Source organism: Astatotilapia calliptera, chromosome 4 (genome assembly GCF_900246225.1).
Source record: "Astatotilapia calliptera chromosome 4, fAstCal1.2, whole genome shotgun sequence".
NCBI classification, from domain to species: domain Eukaryota; kingdom Metazoa; phylum Chordata; class Actinopteri; order Cichliformes; family Cichlidae; genus Astatotilapia; species Astatotilapia calliptera.
This window is the reverse complement of record NC_039305.1, coordinates 1,274,154-1,290,000: the sequence shown is the minus strand read 5'-3', so window position 1 is coordinate 1,290,000 and position 15,847 is coordinate 1,274,154. Positions and strand designations below refer to the sequence as shown.

The 15,847-nt window shown below is 47.8% G+C and overlaps 1 protein-coding gene across 4 annotated transcripts in view; it reads right to left on the bottom strand.

Annotated features, from left to right (window-relative positions):
• caskin2 (CASK interacting protein 2) overlaps positions 1-14,856 on the bottom strand; it is a 55,174-nt gene extending 40,318 nt beyond the window's left edge. For 2 of the 4 annotated variants that reach the window (XM_026163871.1, XM_026163873.1), the window contains exons 1-2: positions 14,534-14,855; positions 11,698-12,096 (exon numbers count right to left, since the gene is read on the bottom strand). In XM_026163871.1, coding sequence (XP_026019656.1) covers positions 11,698-11,791 — 94 coding nt within the window. In that variant the 5' untranslated portion in view covers positions 11,792-12,096; positions 14,534-14,855. Of the gene's footprint in view, positions 1-11,697; positions 12,097-13,504; positions 13,719-14,533 lie in introns of all 4 variants that reach the window. The other 2 variants (XM_026163870.1, XM_026163869.1) reach the window with 2 other exon arrangements.
• Between the last annotated feature and the right edge of the window lie 991 nt (positions 14,857-15,847).

Genomic DNA, 15,847 nt, shown 5'->3' with positions numbered 1-15,847 from the left:
CAGCTCTGACACAAAGTATGATTTCATGAGAGAAACTCATCCTTGCTGTTTGGAAACAGGCATCTTAGAAACGGTGAGGCTGTAATGTAACTCTGACAGATGCAGCCTGCGCAGAGCAAAACTCTCACTGAGCTTAAAGCTGTTAAAGGCGTTTTAAATGAGCGAGTGAGACATCACGGGCTCTGTGAACCTCAGATCAAACGGGGAGAATCTGCATTTCTGACCGTCTGCAGGTTCCTGAACTTTCGTTTTTTCCACACTGAGGGGTTAGAAGTGTGTTTCGGTTGCTATTTGCCAAGAGGCCAGAGTCAACAGAGCCTAATGAGGACGCTGAGATGGTTTCCTGAGTGCGCTGACAGCCGCCTCTGTCACACTCTGCTGTGGAGACGCTGATCAGGACTCTACAGGCCTGAGCAGCGTCCAGAGCAGCTGGCAGCTGGACCGCACGGAGACAAACTCCTCATGAATATATGGGGCAGCAGGGCCCGGCCTGGTGGAGCTAATGGAGTGGGCCAACAGTAAATATTCACATTATAACAGCAGCTGGTGTTTTTATCCTGTCAGGAAGCTTTTACAACCAGGACTATGATCTGAATGCTTTTGCTTTTCCTAGATCAGCTCTGTATTACATACACTTTCACTTCTTACACGACATGTGGGAAGCAGTATGAAAATGTCTGGAGCCCACCCAGCGTCACAGGGCTCCAGAGCTCCATTGCTCCAGCCCCCCCACAGCCACATAACCTGGGACCTACAAGTAGCCACAGCACAGTGGGGGGGGGGGGGGGGGGGGGTAAGACCACCAGAAGGAGAGAGCCAGAAAACAACCAGGTCAGTAGGGACCCCGCCGTGGGTGGTGGTCTGCAATGACAACGTCCTGGAGCAGCACCACCACAGAGACTGGACATGCAGAGCAGTCCTGGGGCTCATCTGCACACTGAGTCAAACACCAGCATCCACTCAATTACAGCAGCGTGTTAATGACACACTCGCCGTCCCAGAGGAGGCACGTTTAGACTCAAACCTCAGAGAGCTGCTGATGAATGAACGGCTCGGACGTGCCGGAGCACAACTCTTTCCTTCAAACTGTTCGTGTAAGAACAGCTTAATTATAGCCAGCCTGCAGGCTTTAAACACACACTGGTGAGTGCCAAACCAACGGGGCCGGGTGGCATTAATCACGAGGCAGCTGAGATTACTCGAGTATGTGCTCACTTTAACAAAAACATCACACTGTGTGCTGACTTAAACTGAGCTCAAGCTAATCGTTTTTATTGCAAGAACAAGATCATGAGGTCAAAGTTCAAATTGAATCCAGCACAGAAGCAGCATTACATCGCTCTCTGCAAACATCTGCACCGACAGCACGCTAACACGAAGCTAACACTGAGCTAGCTGAGAACCAAAGTGACTATCGAGCTGAGCATGCAGACTCCAGCCCAGCAGCCAGAGCCTGAACAGTGACGAGCAGCCTTTACTTTCCTCCGGCTGCTCTTCATCTTTCATTAACACTGAAGCACAGATTGTGCAGCCTCAGGTTTTATAGTTAACTGGTAATTATGAGAAACACCTTTCAGCTCATTTTATACACTAACAAGGAAATAATGTAACTAGTTACTCTCACGGCAGTGTAGTGACGTAATGTCCTGCATTACTTTTAAGTAATGTGATGTGTAATAGATTACTTTTTTGCGAAATAATCCCATAAATGATGCAGCCTGGCAGTGCTAAACAGCAGGGTTTTATTAGTATTTACCAGTGAAACATTATCCATGTTTTACTGGTGACAGGACATGCAGGCCTGTTACTGGTTGTCCTGCCTGTTACATCTAATGTAACTGTAAGCCTAACTGGCTTAAAAGCTCCCTTTAAAGCCATTTTATCTCAGAACTGTTTATTTCAGCTAAAAATGCTCTGACAGACAGAAGCCGTCGATCTTCTGTCCGGTCTTTCCAGTATTGTTTTCCCAGTAAAGTGGTTCAGGGTGGAGCGTGGTGTGTGTTCCTCTTCCTATCCCAACCTCAAACAAGAAGGAGGCTCAGGACTCGGCACATATTGTTCGGGGGGGATATGAGCTCAGCTCCACGCCCGTTCCTCTTTTCCTCGCTGACAAAAACCTCCTTCAATCTGGACAGTCGCAGCACCAGGACCTCCTCCCTCATACACCACCTCCTCCAGCCTGCTACATGTGACCAGGCATTCCTGTGTGGCCGATCAAGCCTCCACTTACATGAACTGACATTCACAGTTTAGGCCACAGAGATCACTTTATTCTTATACTTGTGATTGATCAATGAGGTGACAAAAACAAATATGAGAACACTGAATGAGGGTTTAATGTCTGAATGAAGTCTTGAGGGGTTGGGGGTCGGGTCAGCGGGCGTGGCAGCCTTCCTTTAGTGCTCTAATGTGATTTCCATGAGTTTAGGAGGAATGACCAGTGGATGATTAACAGTGAGGTGAATGAATGTTACATTTTAAGGCTAATGGTAAATGGCCTGTATTTGTACAGCGCTTTACTCGTCCCTAAGCTTTACACAACCTGTTATCCACCCATTCACCCACACATTCACCCACACATTCACACACACATTCACACACACATTCACACACTGGTGATGGCAGCTACATTGTAGCCACCCTGGGGCGCACTGACAGAGGCGAGGCTGCCGGACACTGGCGCCACCGGGTCCTCTGACCACCACACCAGTAGGCGACGGGTGAAGTGTCTTGCCCAAGGACACAACGACCGAGACTGTCAGAGCCGGGACTCGAGCCGGCAACCTTCCGATTACAAGGCGAACGCCCAACTCTTCAGCCACGATCGCCGATAATGAATTATTTAAAGAAGTTTTGTAAACCTTAGCTCTCTGAGCTTCTGACGTCCTGTATGTGAGGGGAAGTGTATGAGTGTCACAGAGCTGAATTACCAGCCTCTGAAACGATGTGTAACATCTGTACATCCTGTATCATAAGCACCAGCCTGCTGAGATGGCAGATATTTAATGTTCAAAGGATTATTATCCAAACCCTGAAACTGAAAGCTGAAGACAGCTAACGGTCTGATGACCAGCTAATCCAGGAGAAGGAAACAGCTGTGACCTGAGAAGCCTGAACCTGAACCACAGCAGAGGTGAGAAAGCCTAATCAACGTAAAGGTGTGACTGCGCTTCATCCTCTTCTCTCTGCAGGAGCGAGCATCTGCTGGCAGCGCAGCGAGGCCTCGCCGGTCTCCCTCGCCGGTCTCCCTCGCCTCCCTCTCTTTGGCTGAAGACTTCAGGAAACGCTCCGTGTGCGGCTGGTTTTCACCAGAGTCAAATTCCAGCCTCAGCGAGCAGATCGAAGGTACTGCCGTGGGCTTTGCATACCAGCACCATGACATCAGCGTCTCTATTCTCCCCTCTGCATTCAAACGCTGCTCTGCTACACGGACAATAGCTGGCACAGATACAACACAGGGGCTGAGGGGGCGGGTGGGAGTGGGTGCTGGAGAAGCAGAAAACTGAGTAAAACTTGGAGCTCGTAATTCGCAGCTGTGAGCGGGACTTCACGCTGGGCCGGCGGCCTCAAACCGCACTCATCTCTGAGCCTTTTATCGCCGTTAAAGTGTCAGAGCGAGCAGATCTGGACAGACGTGCACAGGCCAGGAAAATAAAGCCTCGTTTTTTAGCATCTCACCACAATCCTGACCTAAATTAGAGTGCAGTGAATTCCTCTCGTGCTCAGTGGTGGGAACGGTTCCTCAAACAAAGTCAGAGGCAGATCAGAACTCATAAGTCAGACGCAGGACAGTCTCGCTAACAGCACAGAATGAGAGTCGGACCAACACTGTGAACTTTTCCCTCTGAGAAGGTTTGCTGCCAGAGGCCCGGCTCAAAGCAAGCTACAGATCACAGCTGGCTTCAGGTGGAAGCTCCTCAGCACCGATCTGCCATTTCACCAGGAACGTTGTTAGCACCGGTAGGGTCCTCGGGATCTACTCACTTCAAAATCATCCTTCTTTATTTTATACAATCAGAAAAAAAGCATTCTAGCTCCTCCCCTTTAAGCCAGCTTTCTTCTGATTGGCTGCCCCTTGTACACGGAGGGTTTGAACGTCATATCTCTGCCTGGGCTGATCATATAAGATTCATCTGTCTGACCTCTTAACGTCTAAGAGCAGAAAACAACCTGTGGATCTGTGTATTTATCACCCCTCTGACCTCACCGACACCCTCCACTGTAGCAGCAGCCAGGGGGCGGAGCTAAAGCAGCCAGGCTGTTTATGTTTGTTTTAGAGCGCTGAAAATGATCTTCAGGAAATCCTTCAGGAACAAGGACATGTGGAAACAACGACGCAGACACCAACACTCGTTTCCTGAGCTGGGCTCTTCATCACCCAGGTTACGGTAATCTTAACAGCTGAAGAAGTCCAGCCGACTTTAACTCCAGCACTTGAAACTCACTCCATGGCTGGTTCTTGTCAGCAGGCTTCCAGAAGTCAGCCAATCTTTAAAAAGAGGAAGTCCTTAAAGGGGGAGGAGCCAAAACAGCTCGTGTTTAAACACAGGATGAACTTAAAGGCTGCACAAAGGCCAAGGATAAGATAAAGAAGGATTATTTTGAACTGTGACTCGTGCAAAGCTGCTGCACCACAGCCCCAAAAAAGGCAGTTGTTAATGAGCAGACTGGAGCCACAGATGCACAAAAGATTTAGTAAGATAATAATAAAAGAAGACACTAAATACCATTTCATGACTCCTGATGGAGGCGGAGCAGCGGGACTGAGGAGGCCACCTTCAAAAATGTAGGTGTTTATCCCACTCACTCGCTTTAAAATTGCAAAATAAGGCACTGACCCTCAGAAGATGTGCCCTTCTGAGTGGCCTAGTTTTACGCTTTTAATTAGGAGGAAATTCATACGCTTGCTGTGTTTTCAGACATCTCACAGGGCTGCTGTGGAAACCTGCACGCAAACCCGTCTAAAAACAAAAGCTGTGACATCATGCAAAGGATCCACCACGGTGTTTCACGTCACGTGATGCAGACACACGATGTTGGCTGATTCACAAAGTGCATTCTGGGTAAACTTTAAGGCTTATGGGACAGGTGGCCGCTCAGAACAGGTGAGAGCAGTGTTTGTGTTGTTGTGCTTTGCCCCTCACACCCTGCAGAAACACAGCGACCTCGAAGAGCCTCCGTGACGTCTTTACAGCACTGAAGCTGAGAGGACAAGGAACACTTGGAAACGTGCGTGCCATCCTTCAGCGACCCCTGAGCTGCACGGACATAAAGAAAAGAATCGAGCTTGAAACTCACAAAAGAGGAAAGCGGCCGAGCAGAGAGCGCAGTGCAGAACATCTGTTACGTAACAGCAAATAAAGAAAAGCTCCAGCAGCCTGCAGCCCGCTGCGCAGGACGTAGCCTCAGACCAAATTCATTATGGTCTCGTTTCCATTTCAAACGCCTCTATAAAAAGTGAAGACAGAACCATTACAGCTTCCTGCCCCGCTGCTGTGAGCGCGCTCAGAGGCGGGTTATTTTGGAAGACACCGGTCTCATTACTGTGGAGAAGGTGTTTATGCAAAAAGCAAGGAGCCGAGTTACAGCCTTTCACTCAGGAAACGAGTCGCGGCTGCTCTGGTGGGCCGACGGAGGAGACACCCGCTGATTAAAAGATGCTCTCTGGACTGAGTGGCGAATGTCTGTAACTGACCAACCACAAGGCAGCAAAGAAACTCACTTATAGGCCTTAGATATCAATCACATCAGTGTTTACTGATATGATCACGTCTTTATCTTTAGATGGGACGCAGCACATGTATGAACAGCTGTGGTGTTCCGCAGGGCTCCGTTTCAGGTCCTCTAATATTCTGTATTTACATTCTTCCAGACAAATGATTCAGCATCACAATATCTGTTTTCATCAGCACACGGACGACTCACCGATCAGCTGACTGTTGATTCTGTTTAATCAGCTTTTAATTCAGTTATTACATTTTTTAAATTTACTTTGCAACAGTTACAGCTTTTAATAAGCAGGAGATACAGAGCGAAGCCAGATATTCAAATTATTATCTTTAAGTATGCAGATCTATTTCATGTCCGACCTAAAGCACTGTGAGACAGGCTGGCAGGGTTCAGCTCCTGGTTCTGGACTGGATTCAGGTGTGGATCAGCCATTTCATCAGGTGACGCGTTTCCAGGTTTTGGACTCTGTCCTTTGGTGAAGCACGTCTATGTTGCCCAAGTGCTCTGAGTGCAATGCAGATTTGTGGATTCTGAAACGGCCGCCACAAAATCGCTGGTCAAGTTGACGATTTCCAGCAGAAATGACCAGCAGGCTCCGGGAAACGTCCCGGTGGGCAGGATTTCCCCACCCCACCAGCTGCCTCCTGTTTCTCAGTTATGTTGACTTCTACTCTGAGCAAGGCCTTCAGTTTAAAGAAAAATAAAACCTTAGTAAGGCTTCTCCATGTTTCTTCCCATTAGGACTAAAACCCCTGACAGCCAGGGGTCCTGAGGGGCCCCTCGGCCCCAAACACAGGAGCTTTGTTCCTGCGCTTCTTTTCAGAGGTACGATCGGCAAACAACAGCAGCTCAAACACAGAGCAAGAATTTCACGCACTGTCTGAAAGCTTTTAACACTTGCCCTCAAATCGCTGTGGAGCAGAGTGAAAAATTCCCGCTCATTAACCCTTCACTTTAAAAGTCTGGTGTTCGTTCGAGCGCCTGGCTGCACAAACAGCCCGCTGTATGTGCCAACCTCCGCCTCAGAGCAGCGAGCAAAGGAAAGCTGGATCAGCGCGACCGTGTGAAGCCCTGAAATGCTTCCCGCTTCAAACGACCCGCAACTCATTTATTCCCACCCGTCAGCAGGAAAAGCGAGGATCATCGTGACTGCGAGACCCGGGTGTCTCTGAGGTTTACAGGCGTTAACGGCAGTGAGAATCCGGTCCGACCTGACGCTTCCTGCTCAGGCTCGACGCCTTTGGGTCAATTTTTGCCAAATTTATAGAAACAAACAACAAACGTGCGTCTGTGAGGTTAGGAGACGACATAAAGGCTTCATGGCTCAGAGACACCGTAATGAGATGTGATGGACATTGTCTGAACTCGACGTTGGTGCAGCTCCAGCTGAGCTGTGCACCAGAGAGAGAAAGGGATTTTTGGAGAGAGCTCTTTCCTGTTTAGATCCTTCCTCCTCTCTCATTCAAGTTTTCGTCGTCTTCCATCAGTCTGTTCCTGCCTCCAGCTCCTCCACACATCAGCGCAGACGGGAGAAAGTTGATGAGGTGCTTTTAAAAAGCTCTGAAACTCCCGATAAAGACCAGAACCGGCGCGAGAAAGCAGAAGGAGACGTCTTTAAAGGAGGAAACTGAAGGAGCAGCAGCGTGAAAGTAGTCCAGAAGAGGACGGGAGACCTGCCAGCAGCGATCAGCGTGATTGGCTGAGCTGAGTTTGAACCCAAACCCCTGAATAAAACACGAAACAGGCAGCATGTGGGCGCTGACGAGCCCCCGCGCTCCCTGTCCCAGCAGAGCCTCCGACACGCCGCTCGCCATTGTGTTTCCGACGGCTTTACGCGACATCGGGTTCAGTCAGAAGAACACTGATGCTGTGAGACGAGGTCTTCCTGTGTTCAAAGGTCTAAAATCCTCTCAGACTCAGGACGAAGAATTGAAACATCAGATTTCATCAGCAGCACAAAATGAGAAAGTGAAAGTTCTTTAAGATGAGAGCTGTGATCTCTGTGGGGGAAAGTTACAGGCGCTCAGCAGGAAATGTAGAAGAAGATAAAAAGTCTGCGTGGAGCACGAGTGCAGGGAAGATAAGATGAAAAAATCCACCTGCTGCACCGATGTGACCTCACAGCAGCGAGCTGCTCAGTCTTTCTGCACGCACACCTGACCACGTGAACACCACAGCCCGGCACGCTACACGCTTCTGTACGAAACACGCTTTACCCGGACCCGACACCCGAGAGCGCTCCGCTCTAACCCGGCCTTCTTCTGGAGCCAAACGCTCTCTGGGCCGTTCACAGGTCTCAGGACCTGTATCAGGGGAACCGGGATTTTCCCAGAAGGAAAAGCTCCACTGCAGCGTTGCATTGTATGCTTCCCGATGACTAATTTCACATTATTTACAAAGAGCCATTAAGCTGCCACACAGCCTCGCAGAGACCATGACTCACGTCTGCTTTTATAACTGAGACGAAACCCCCTGAGTCACTGAGAGGGACTCTGGCTTTTCCTCTGCTCCGTCACAAAGCACAGACGGGGCGATGCTCCCGATCGTTTACTGGGTCGACTCCAAACATAAGAAACGGTGAACGCTGCCGCTCTGCAGCAGCTTCAGATCAGCTTTCTTTCCATTTTTACAGTTAATACAAAGGGAACTTTCCCCACAGTGAATAACGCTGTGAAATGATCCAACAGCTGCTGCGTCCAAAACCTGCAGAAACACCAAACTAACGATGGACCTGCGACGCACAAAGCCTGAGCTGAGTTTATGGGATTAGTCTTGGTCTAATCTGAGCAACAGAGCAGTGCAGAGTCAGCGTGCTGACTGTAAACATCAGAGCTCTGAGAAGCAGGTTCTTCAGCATCAGATAAACAGAGCCCCCCCCCCAACCAGCAGTATAAATCCTCTTAATCCTGGCCGGCCACCATCTGGGAGCTCCTTGTGATTTGGGTGATAACGGTCGGGGGCGACATCAGAGCGCCAGATGTCAGGAGGACGAGTCCGGGTCACTTGAAAATCAGACGAATGCGAAAAACGGAGGCGAGTGGACATCTGACCTCTGACCTCTGTGAGACAGCAGTTTAAGGAGCGGTGGCGTGATGTGCTCAGGTGATGGATCGGGCGCGCCGAGGTGAGAACAATTGGTGGGGGTCATGTGACAGAGCGCGGGAATTCCCTGAGGGAGCTGGGGAACCGCCCCTCAGAGACGCTACATGATTACCTGTTACTGTGAAATGACGCGACACTGTGATTGTGGCGGCAAACAACACCAAACACACACAGCTGACACGAACACAGCACTGGTTTGAGCCACGCGCCTCCTTTAACTCACACACTAAACAAATGTTTGACTTCTTTGGAACATCCTGTCTTATGGCGATGCTCATCCACCCCTGCACTCTTATTCTGAAAGTTCACTTGCTGCTAACCAGTTACCCTTCCTGTCTCCTGTCTCTCGACCACTAGGCTCATCACGCACACACACACTTGTGATTACAGTCTGAGTTCTTCTGAGAGTAAGAACACGAAGTGAAAGCTTCAGGTTTTTATCTGAAACACGGCTGAAATATTCACAAAGGTTTTTGATATAAGAGGCCAAACGTAGCAGCAGATTACGTCTCGCATATTCAAGTTGTGCTCCATAAAGTTTTGTCTGTGTGGATTTGAGTAACCCGTCTCCATCGAAGCTCAGCGCTGTGCTCTGCAGGGCTGACATCATGGACCAGATCCAAATCAACGTGTTTACAAACAAACATTTCTGTTGTATCCAAGATTTGCGACGCCGTTCTCTCTCGTGCTCCCAACATCAATTTCGGGGACAGACGTGTGCAAAAGCCTGCAGATGCTCCACACTGTGAAGGCAGCACAGTTTACACGTTTGTGGAGACTAAGTGAACGTGTGCTACGGCCCACAGCGCACACGTTTGTGCGATGCACTGCGGATCCTTAGGTCAAGTCATTTCGTTCAGTTTGTCAGTGAAGCCAGTGTTGAGGAGCGTCTGATGAGAGAAAGCCGAACCCACGGCAGGTATCTGGGTCAGCTCTAGTTTCACACTTTCCACTGACATGAAAACACTTAAACCCCAAAAACCCGACGCAAGAGAACAGACGCAAAAGTGCTTCCTCCACATCTGAGCTGCTGTTAGAGGAAACGCCGGCATCACCGTCCGGAGACTTTCAGTCTGTGTGACAGCAGCAGGAGCCTCTCCGAGCCCTGTGACGACCCTGCACAGTCGGCAGCTTTATGACACAAGCCGATGCCGTGATTCAGTTTCTTTACGTTTGTTACTGAGAAAGGCCACCAGTAGAGCAGCGCGATATGGGCAAAAATATTTATCACGATATATATTTGAAAATTTGCAAAAACGATATAATTGACGATATAACTGATGCGAGACAAAATACAACTCCACAACTTTACTAGTGCAAAAAAACATCCATTTATTTCACTTAAACAAGAAGCTGTTTTTATGTGCATTAAAGCTATATAAATGTGCTGACATATCCTGAGTTAACCATGTATAATATCCACTGAAGTTAAAAAGAGGAGCTTTGCAACATTAAACTGCAGTGTGCCAAATAAAAAAGTCAAATACGTATTTTTCGGACCATAAGGTGCACGGGATTATAAGGCACATTAAGCGAAACAAAGCAGTCAGATAAATCAAACTTTATTAAACTCATTCTTCTTGCTTCCTCCACTTCTGTACCATTGATTCATTAATGTTGAATTCTCTGGCAGCTGCTCTATTCCCATGTTGTTGCAGTATATTAATGACTAACCTCGTATTGTGGATGGATTATCTCAGTTGTTCTCCTGACTGAAGTTTGGTCCGTTTACAGCATCCTGCCATGCGATTGCATTTGTCTCTAACTATCAGGAACCTTCACGTTAACTTTTATAAGTGGAAAAGTGTTAGTGTTCGTCCTCCAGCTTCACTGTTTATGTTATGCTAACATAGCTGTGTCGCTAGCGATCACGTAGCACATCATTATATAGCAGCTAGCCCAACTTCAGTAACCCTACAAACGTCACTGCTGTTTAGTTTTCTGCCTTCATTTATGTTGGAAGTGATAACAGAGCTGTACGTTTGATTTTTTTCAGAAATCTCTCAGTCAGAACATGCTACATCATGCTTGGGTAACAAGCGAAACTAGCGAGCGAGCTAACTTCCTGCTAACTTCTAACTCCGTTAAATGTAATGAATTCTGTTTTCATGGATGCCTGGATGTTAAACTTCATCGTTACACCTGGTAAAGCAGCAACGCTGATCATTTTATTAAAGATGAAAGAATTTAGACAGTTTAACTCTCAGTGATGCTGCAGTGGCCGTTTGACTTTAGGACCCAGATTACTCCCAGATTTACGAGCACCTTAGTCCAACAAGTACGGCAATAACGACGGCCGCTTGCATGTTCTACAAAAAATCTGCTTTGTTGTGTATCTGACAGACGAAAGCTAAACCTGAAGTTGCAGCATTTTTACAAACCAGTTCTGGTTCATCTGTTTCACTCAACGATCCGCTTTCTCCTTCTCATTCTCCGTCGCCGCCATGCTTTTCGGCCGTTAGTTAGCGTATGAAAACAAAGGCACTGCGCATGCCCATATTCTATCGCCGTATTTCATTTTCTTATCATTGCCTAACACTGTAGCGGTATTACCGTGAACGGTATAATATGGCCGAGCCGTAGCCACGAGTGCAGAGAAAAAAGCATTCCCACGTTCATCTAAAGTGTGTAACAAAATCAGAACGCCATAAACTCTGATTTTAGTCACAGCAGGACAGAAACATGTTTAAACACGTCCCATGTTAACAGAAACAGGAGCTCTTTGACTTTGATGGTGCGACGGGTCGATGTTGGGATGCGTCTGACCTTAGATCAGTTTTACCTCGCCCCACTTACACGAGCAGCTCAGACATTTGATTCGTTTTCTGAGTGTCTGTTTTGAATAATCGGCTCCGGCGTACTTACTGTTCCTGTTGGTCTTCAGCTTGGACAGCAGCTTCTGGGTGGACAGCAGGTCTCCACTCTTCACCGCCTGCAGGAGGTCCTGCTCCTTCCCCATGCTCCCTCCTCCTCCTCCTCCTTAAAATCCAACCAGCTTCACAGTAAATCCCGCTGCCTCCTCAGGGCCTCATGCTGAGCACCGGAGACGTGCACCTGCCTCAGGTGAGACCTCCACTTCCTCCCTGTGACGCTCAGCTGACAGCCAGGAAGCAAAGTGAAGATAAAAACTCCTCGGTGAGGTTTCCTCTGAGCACCAGGAGAGATAAAAGGAGAGAAAGATCTCTGCAGCTTAGTTTCCCGCTCTCTTTATTTCAGGCAGTTGTTATTTCCAGGGTCGGCGGGGGGTGGGGGCTGTGTGGAAGCCTGAAACGAGAAAAACAGATCAGTTCATGCCTCAGAGGCGTCGCACAGGAAGCAGTGTGAAAACTCTGACAGCTGCACGACCGATCGATCTGAGCTCAGGCTACAGCGCTGCAGCTCTCAGGCCAAACACAGCACAGGTGCGCTCACGAGGGCGCCAGCATCAGGAGCGAGATGCTGGGAAGACCTGGTGACATCACCACACACTGCAGCGCTGCACCACTAACATGTGAACACACCTATCACTTTTACTGTGAACACACATTACACTGTTTATTAAGTGCACAAGGAAAACTTTGTCCCCGCTGTCCTTGATGTCCCCTCATTGATTGGTCAGACTGAGGGACAGTGCAGTCCATCATTATTGAGCTCGGACCCGGGGACGATGCTGGGGGTTACGGCTGTTTCACTGGTTTTTGTTGGTGGGCGGTCCCTGCGGTGCTCCTGAGCCTGTGCAGTGATTTGCTTTAACGCTGCTGCGGCCTCAGGGCATGAACACCATCAACACTACCCTGGCTGCACGCGCACGTTCCTCCTCACATCATAAAGCGCACATGATGGAATCACTCACACTTTTGCAAAGAAACAGACCTCAGCCACTCCTGCAAACATCTGTTGTGAAACCAGAGCACGAGGACAACCTGCTTCTTCTTCTTCGCCACATCCAATCAGCTCCTCGTATCGCAGCATCCTCTCCTCTGAGGTCCTCCTTTTCCCTCCTCTGCACACGCTCAGACCGTCTCAGCCTCCCTGACTCTGAGCTGCCCCTCTGATGGCCTCATTTATGACCCTGTCCCTGCTGTCCAACATCTTCAGCTCGGCCTCCTCCGTCTCCAAACCATCTTTAAACCTTCTTTCCCCTCTTGCTCCTCCCCTTCTGTCCCTCCTCTCCACCTGCCTGCACCCTCCTCCGATGGCTGACCCCTGGTGTTTGAGCTCACCCAGGACCTCTGCTCCCTCCGTGTTCACCTTTCACCTGTCTCTCCCTCTCATTTGCACACATGTATTCTGTCATATGTCAGAAATAAACATTTCCTGAATCTTTTGCATCTGCAGCGCCGTGTCGTACAGCGGGACTTACCTGTCCAGGTAAGCTGCGAGCTCGGGCTGAGTGAGAGTTTAACCTGCTGCCACATGAGAGCTCGGTTTAATTACAGCTCAGCAAACACACACACACACACACACACACACACACGCACACACACACACACAGACACACACACACAGACACACACACACACACACACACACACACACACAGACACACACACACACAGACACACACACACACACACACACACAGACACACACACAGACACAGACACAGACACACACACACACACACACACACACACACTCGCCGGCTGCCTCTGCTGTGTAAACACACCAAACTCATTTTTCACAAAGTCACCTGACTGCGAGTGTGTGACGAGTGGGCCGGCTCGCTGCTCCCCTCTGGGCACTCACTGTGGACGTGACTTCATCTGAGCTCTACTTAAACTCTTCCAGGCCAGTGGCCTCGCAGCCTCAGACACACGGGTGGAGGAGGAGGAGGAGGAGGAGGAGGCTGGCAGAGCGGGTCGGTCCCCGGCTCTGCCTGAAACACCAGCCTGGCCTCACAAACTCTGTTGCCACATAAACAGAAAGAGTGTTTTGGGGAGTGTTTGCAGCCAGTCCCGACACACCACTGAGCTCCCTGCTCCCCTCTTACATAACCAGGCTGCCACAGAGGAGCACAGGGCCTAAGCAGAGCTGTCATTCCCATTTACACCCATCACGTCCCCCCTTTGCGTTTGCTATCCTCGCTGCACTCATGACAAGAGCAACAACGCACATAAATTTCTCTGAGACACTGCGGGGACTCCACGGTGGAGCTAAATAAATCATTTTATTACTGCAAACACGAATCACTTGACAGTTATTAGTCTGAAGTCAAGCTGCGCTGCTGCAGGATCGACTGCTCGGAGCATTTAACACGCAGACTCCATTTAAAAGTGCTCTTTCTATAAAAGCATCATCATAAAGTACGCGGAACATATTCATGAGACGTCCCCTGATGTTCAACTCAGACACGAACATATTATCAACACTGCTCTGTAAGGTTTCACAAACTCACGATTTAGTAATAAAGCGAGCCCCGTTGTCCACATCTATCACCGACTTTGGAGCATTAAAGAGATCCCTGCTGATGTAAACACGAGCCGAACTGGAGACCAGTGTCCACACATTAGAAAGTTTCTATTAATATAACATTAACTCGGCAGATTAGCAATAAACTCGTGTAAATGTCCACAGCGTGACGGGGACTCGACGTGTGGCGAGGAGCTGGCATGTAAACACACCGCCGACCTTTGTACCCGACTTACCTAACGGGTCACTTTTACCGCATTTACAGCTTTAAAAGAAACATCGTTTCACGATAAGTGGACTCGAGACTTACCGCCTCTTCAGTAAACACGCAGAAACTTTTTAATCCCCGACATTTAACGGACACGGCGTCGGTGTTCAGGAAGATTCCAAAGTAGCGTTTATCCGCGCATTAGTATTCCAGGAAAATCCCGTTTCCACGCGTTTTTATAAACTTCCAAGAGCGTCAGATGAAAGTTTCACCCCCACGCAGGAAAACCCCCCCACAAGACTTTCATCCAGATTTCGGACTTTGGTACTTCACACGGCCCTCCGGCTGCCGTCGCTCATCTTGTCTTCCCTCCTCTCCCTGAATGCCACATTCTCTCCGCTGGATTCTCCCGAATCTCTCGACGGTGTCAAGTTTCCGTAAACGCAGCGCCAAACTTCCGCACAAGATTTTCAAAATAAACCTGAAAATGGTTTTAAATTGTTAAATTATAATTTTAGGGTTTTGTTTTTTTTTTAGCTTTTTTTTTTTACATTTTGAATTATTGATGAGGTTTTGTGTATTTTCAGGTAGTTCAGGTAAAAAAAAAGTTTACCTATCTAAGATCTTTTTTTATATTTATTTCTAGTTTTAGCTGCTTTGAGGTGGTAATTTCCCAATTTTGGGTATTATTATTATTATTATTATTAGTAGTAGTAGTAGAATCATTATTAGTATTATTATACATTTTTAAATAGTTTTACTACTACTACTTTATTTATTGTTATGCAGAGCAAGAGTGATAATAGAAATCTGTAAGACTCATATTCTATTTTATTTCTCAGAGCTGTTCCACTTCATTTAAGCTATTTAACCTGTTTCGGCAGCTGATTCATGAGTTCACTCAGTCAAAGCCTGTATGGAATTTTGTGTATTTTCGGGTTCAGACTAAAAATTATTGAGTAATTAAATGTAGGCCTGTATTTGTCACAATCCCAACATTTCCTAACAGAAACGTTTATAACAGGACAAATTTTAATTTCAATGATCTGATTAAACTGCTGCCAGAACTGTCTTTCCAAGCCAAATGTTCAGCTTCCAGCTGATTCTTTGTGTTATTTCATAGGTATTCAGAGTTCAGACAAAAACAATCAATCTGAATACGTTCAAGAAAGTTATGTGAGGGATTATTCTGTTTTTTATGCTTTCCCATTAAAGATTAGCTAATGATAAAATTCTCAGCAGGTACATTTTTAAGCTTTAATATTCCTTATTGCAGCTGTAATATTAGACTTGGCTGCAGATTCATTATTGTGTTCAAAGTCCTGGACAAACCCAGATTGACCCACAGAAAAGAAAAATATTACATATAAAGCTTGACTCTTTTATTTTGAAAACCAAAGTCATCTTTTTCCTGTT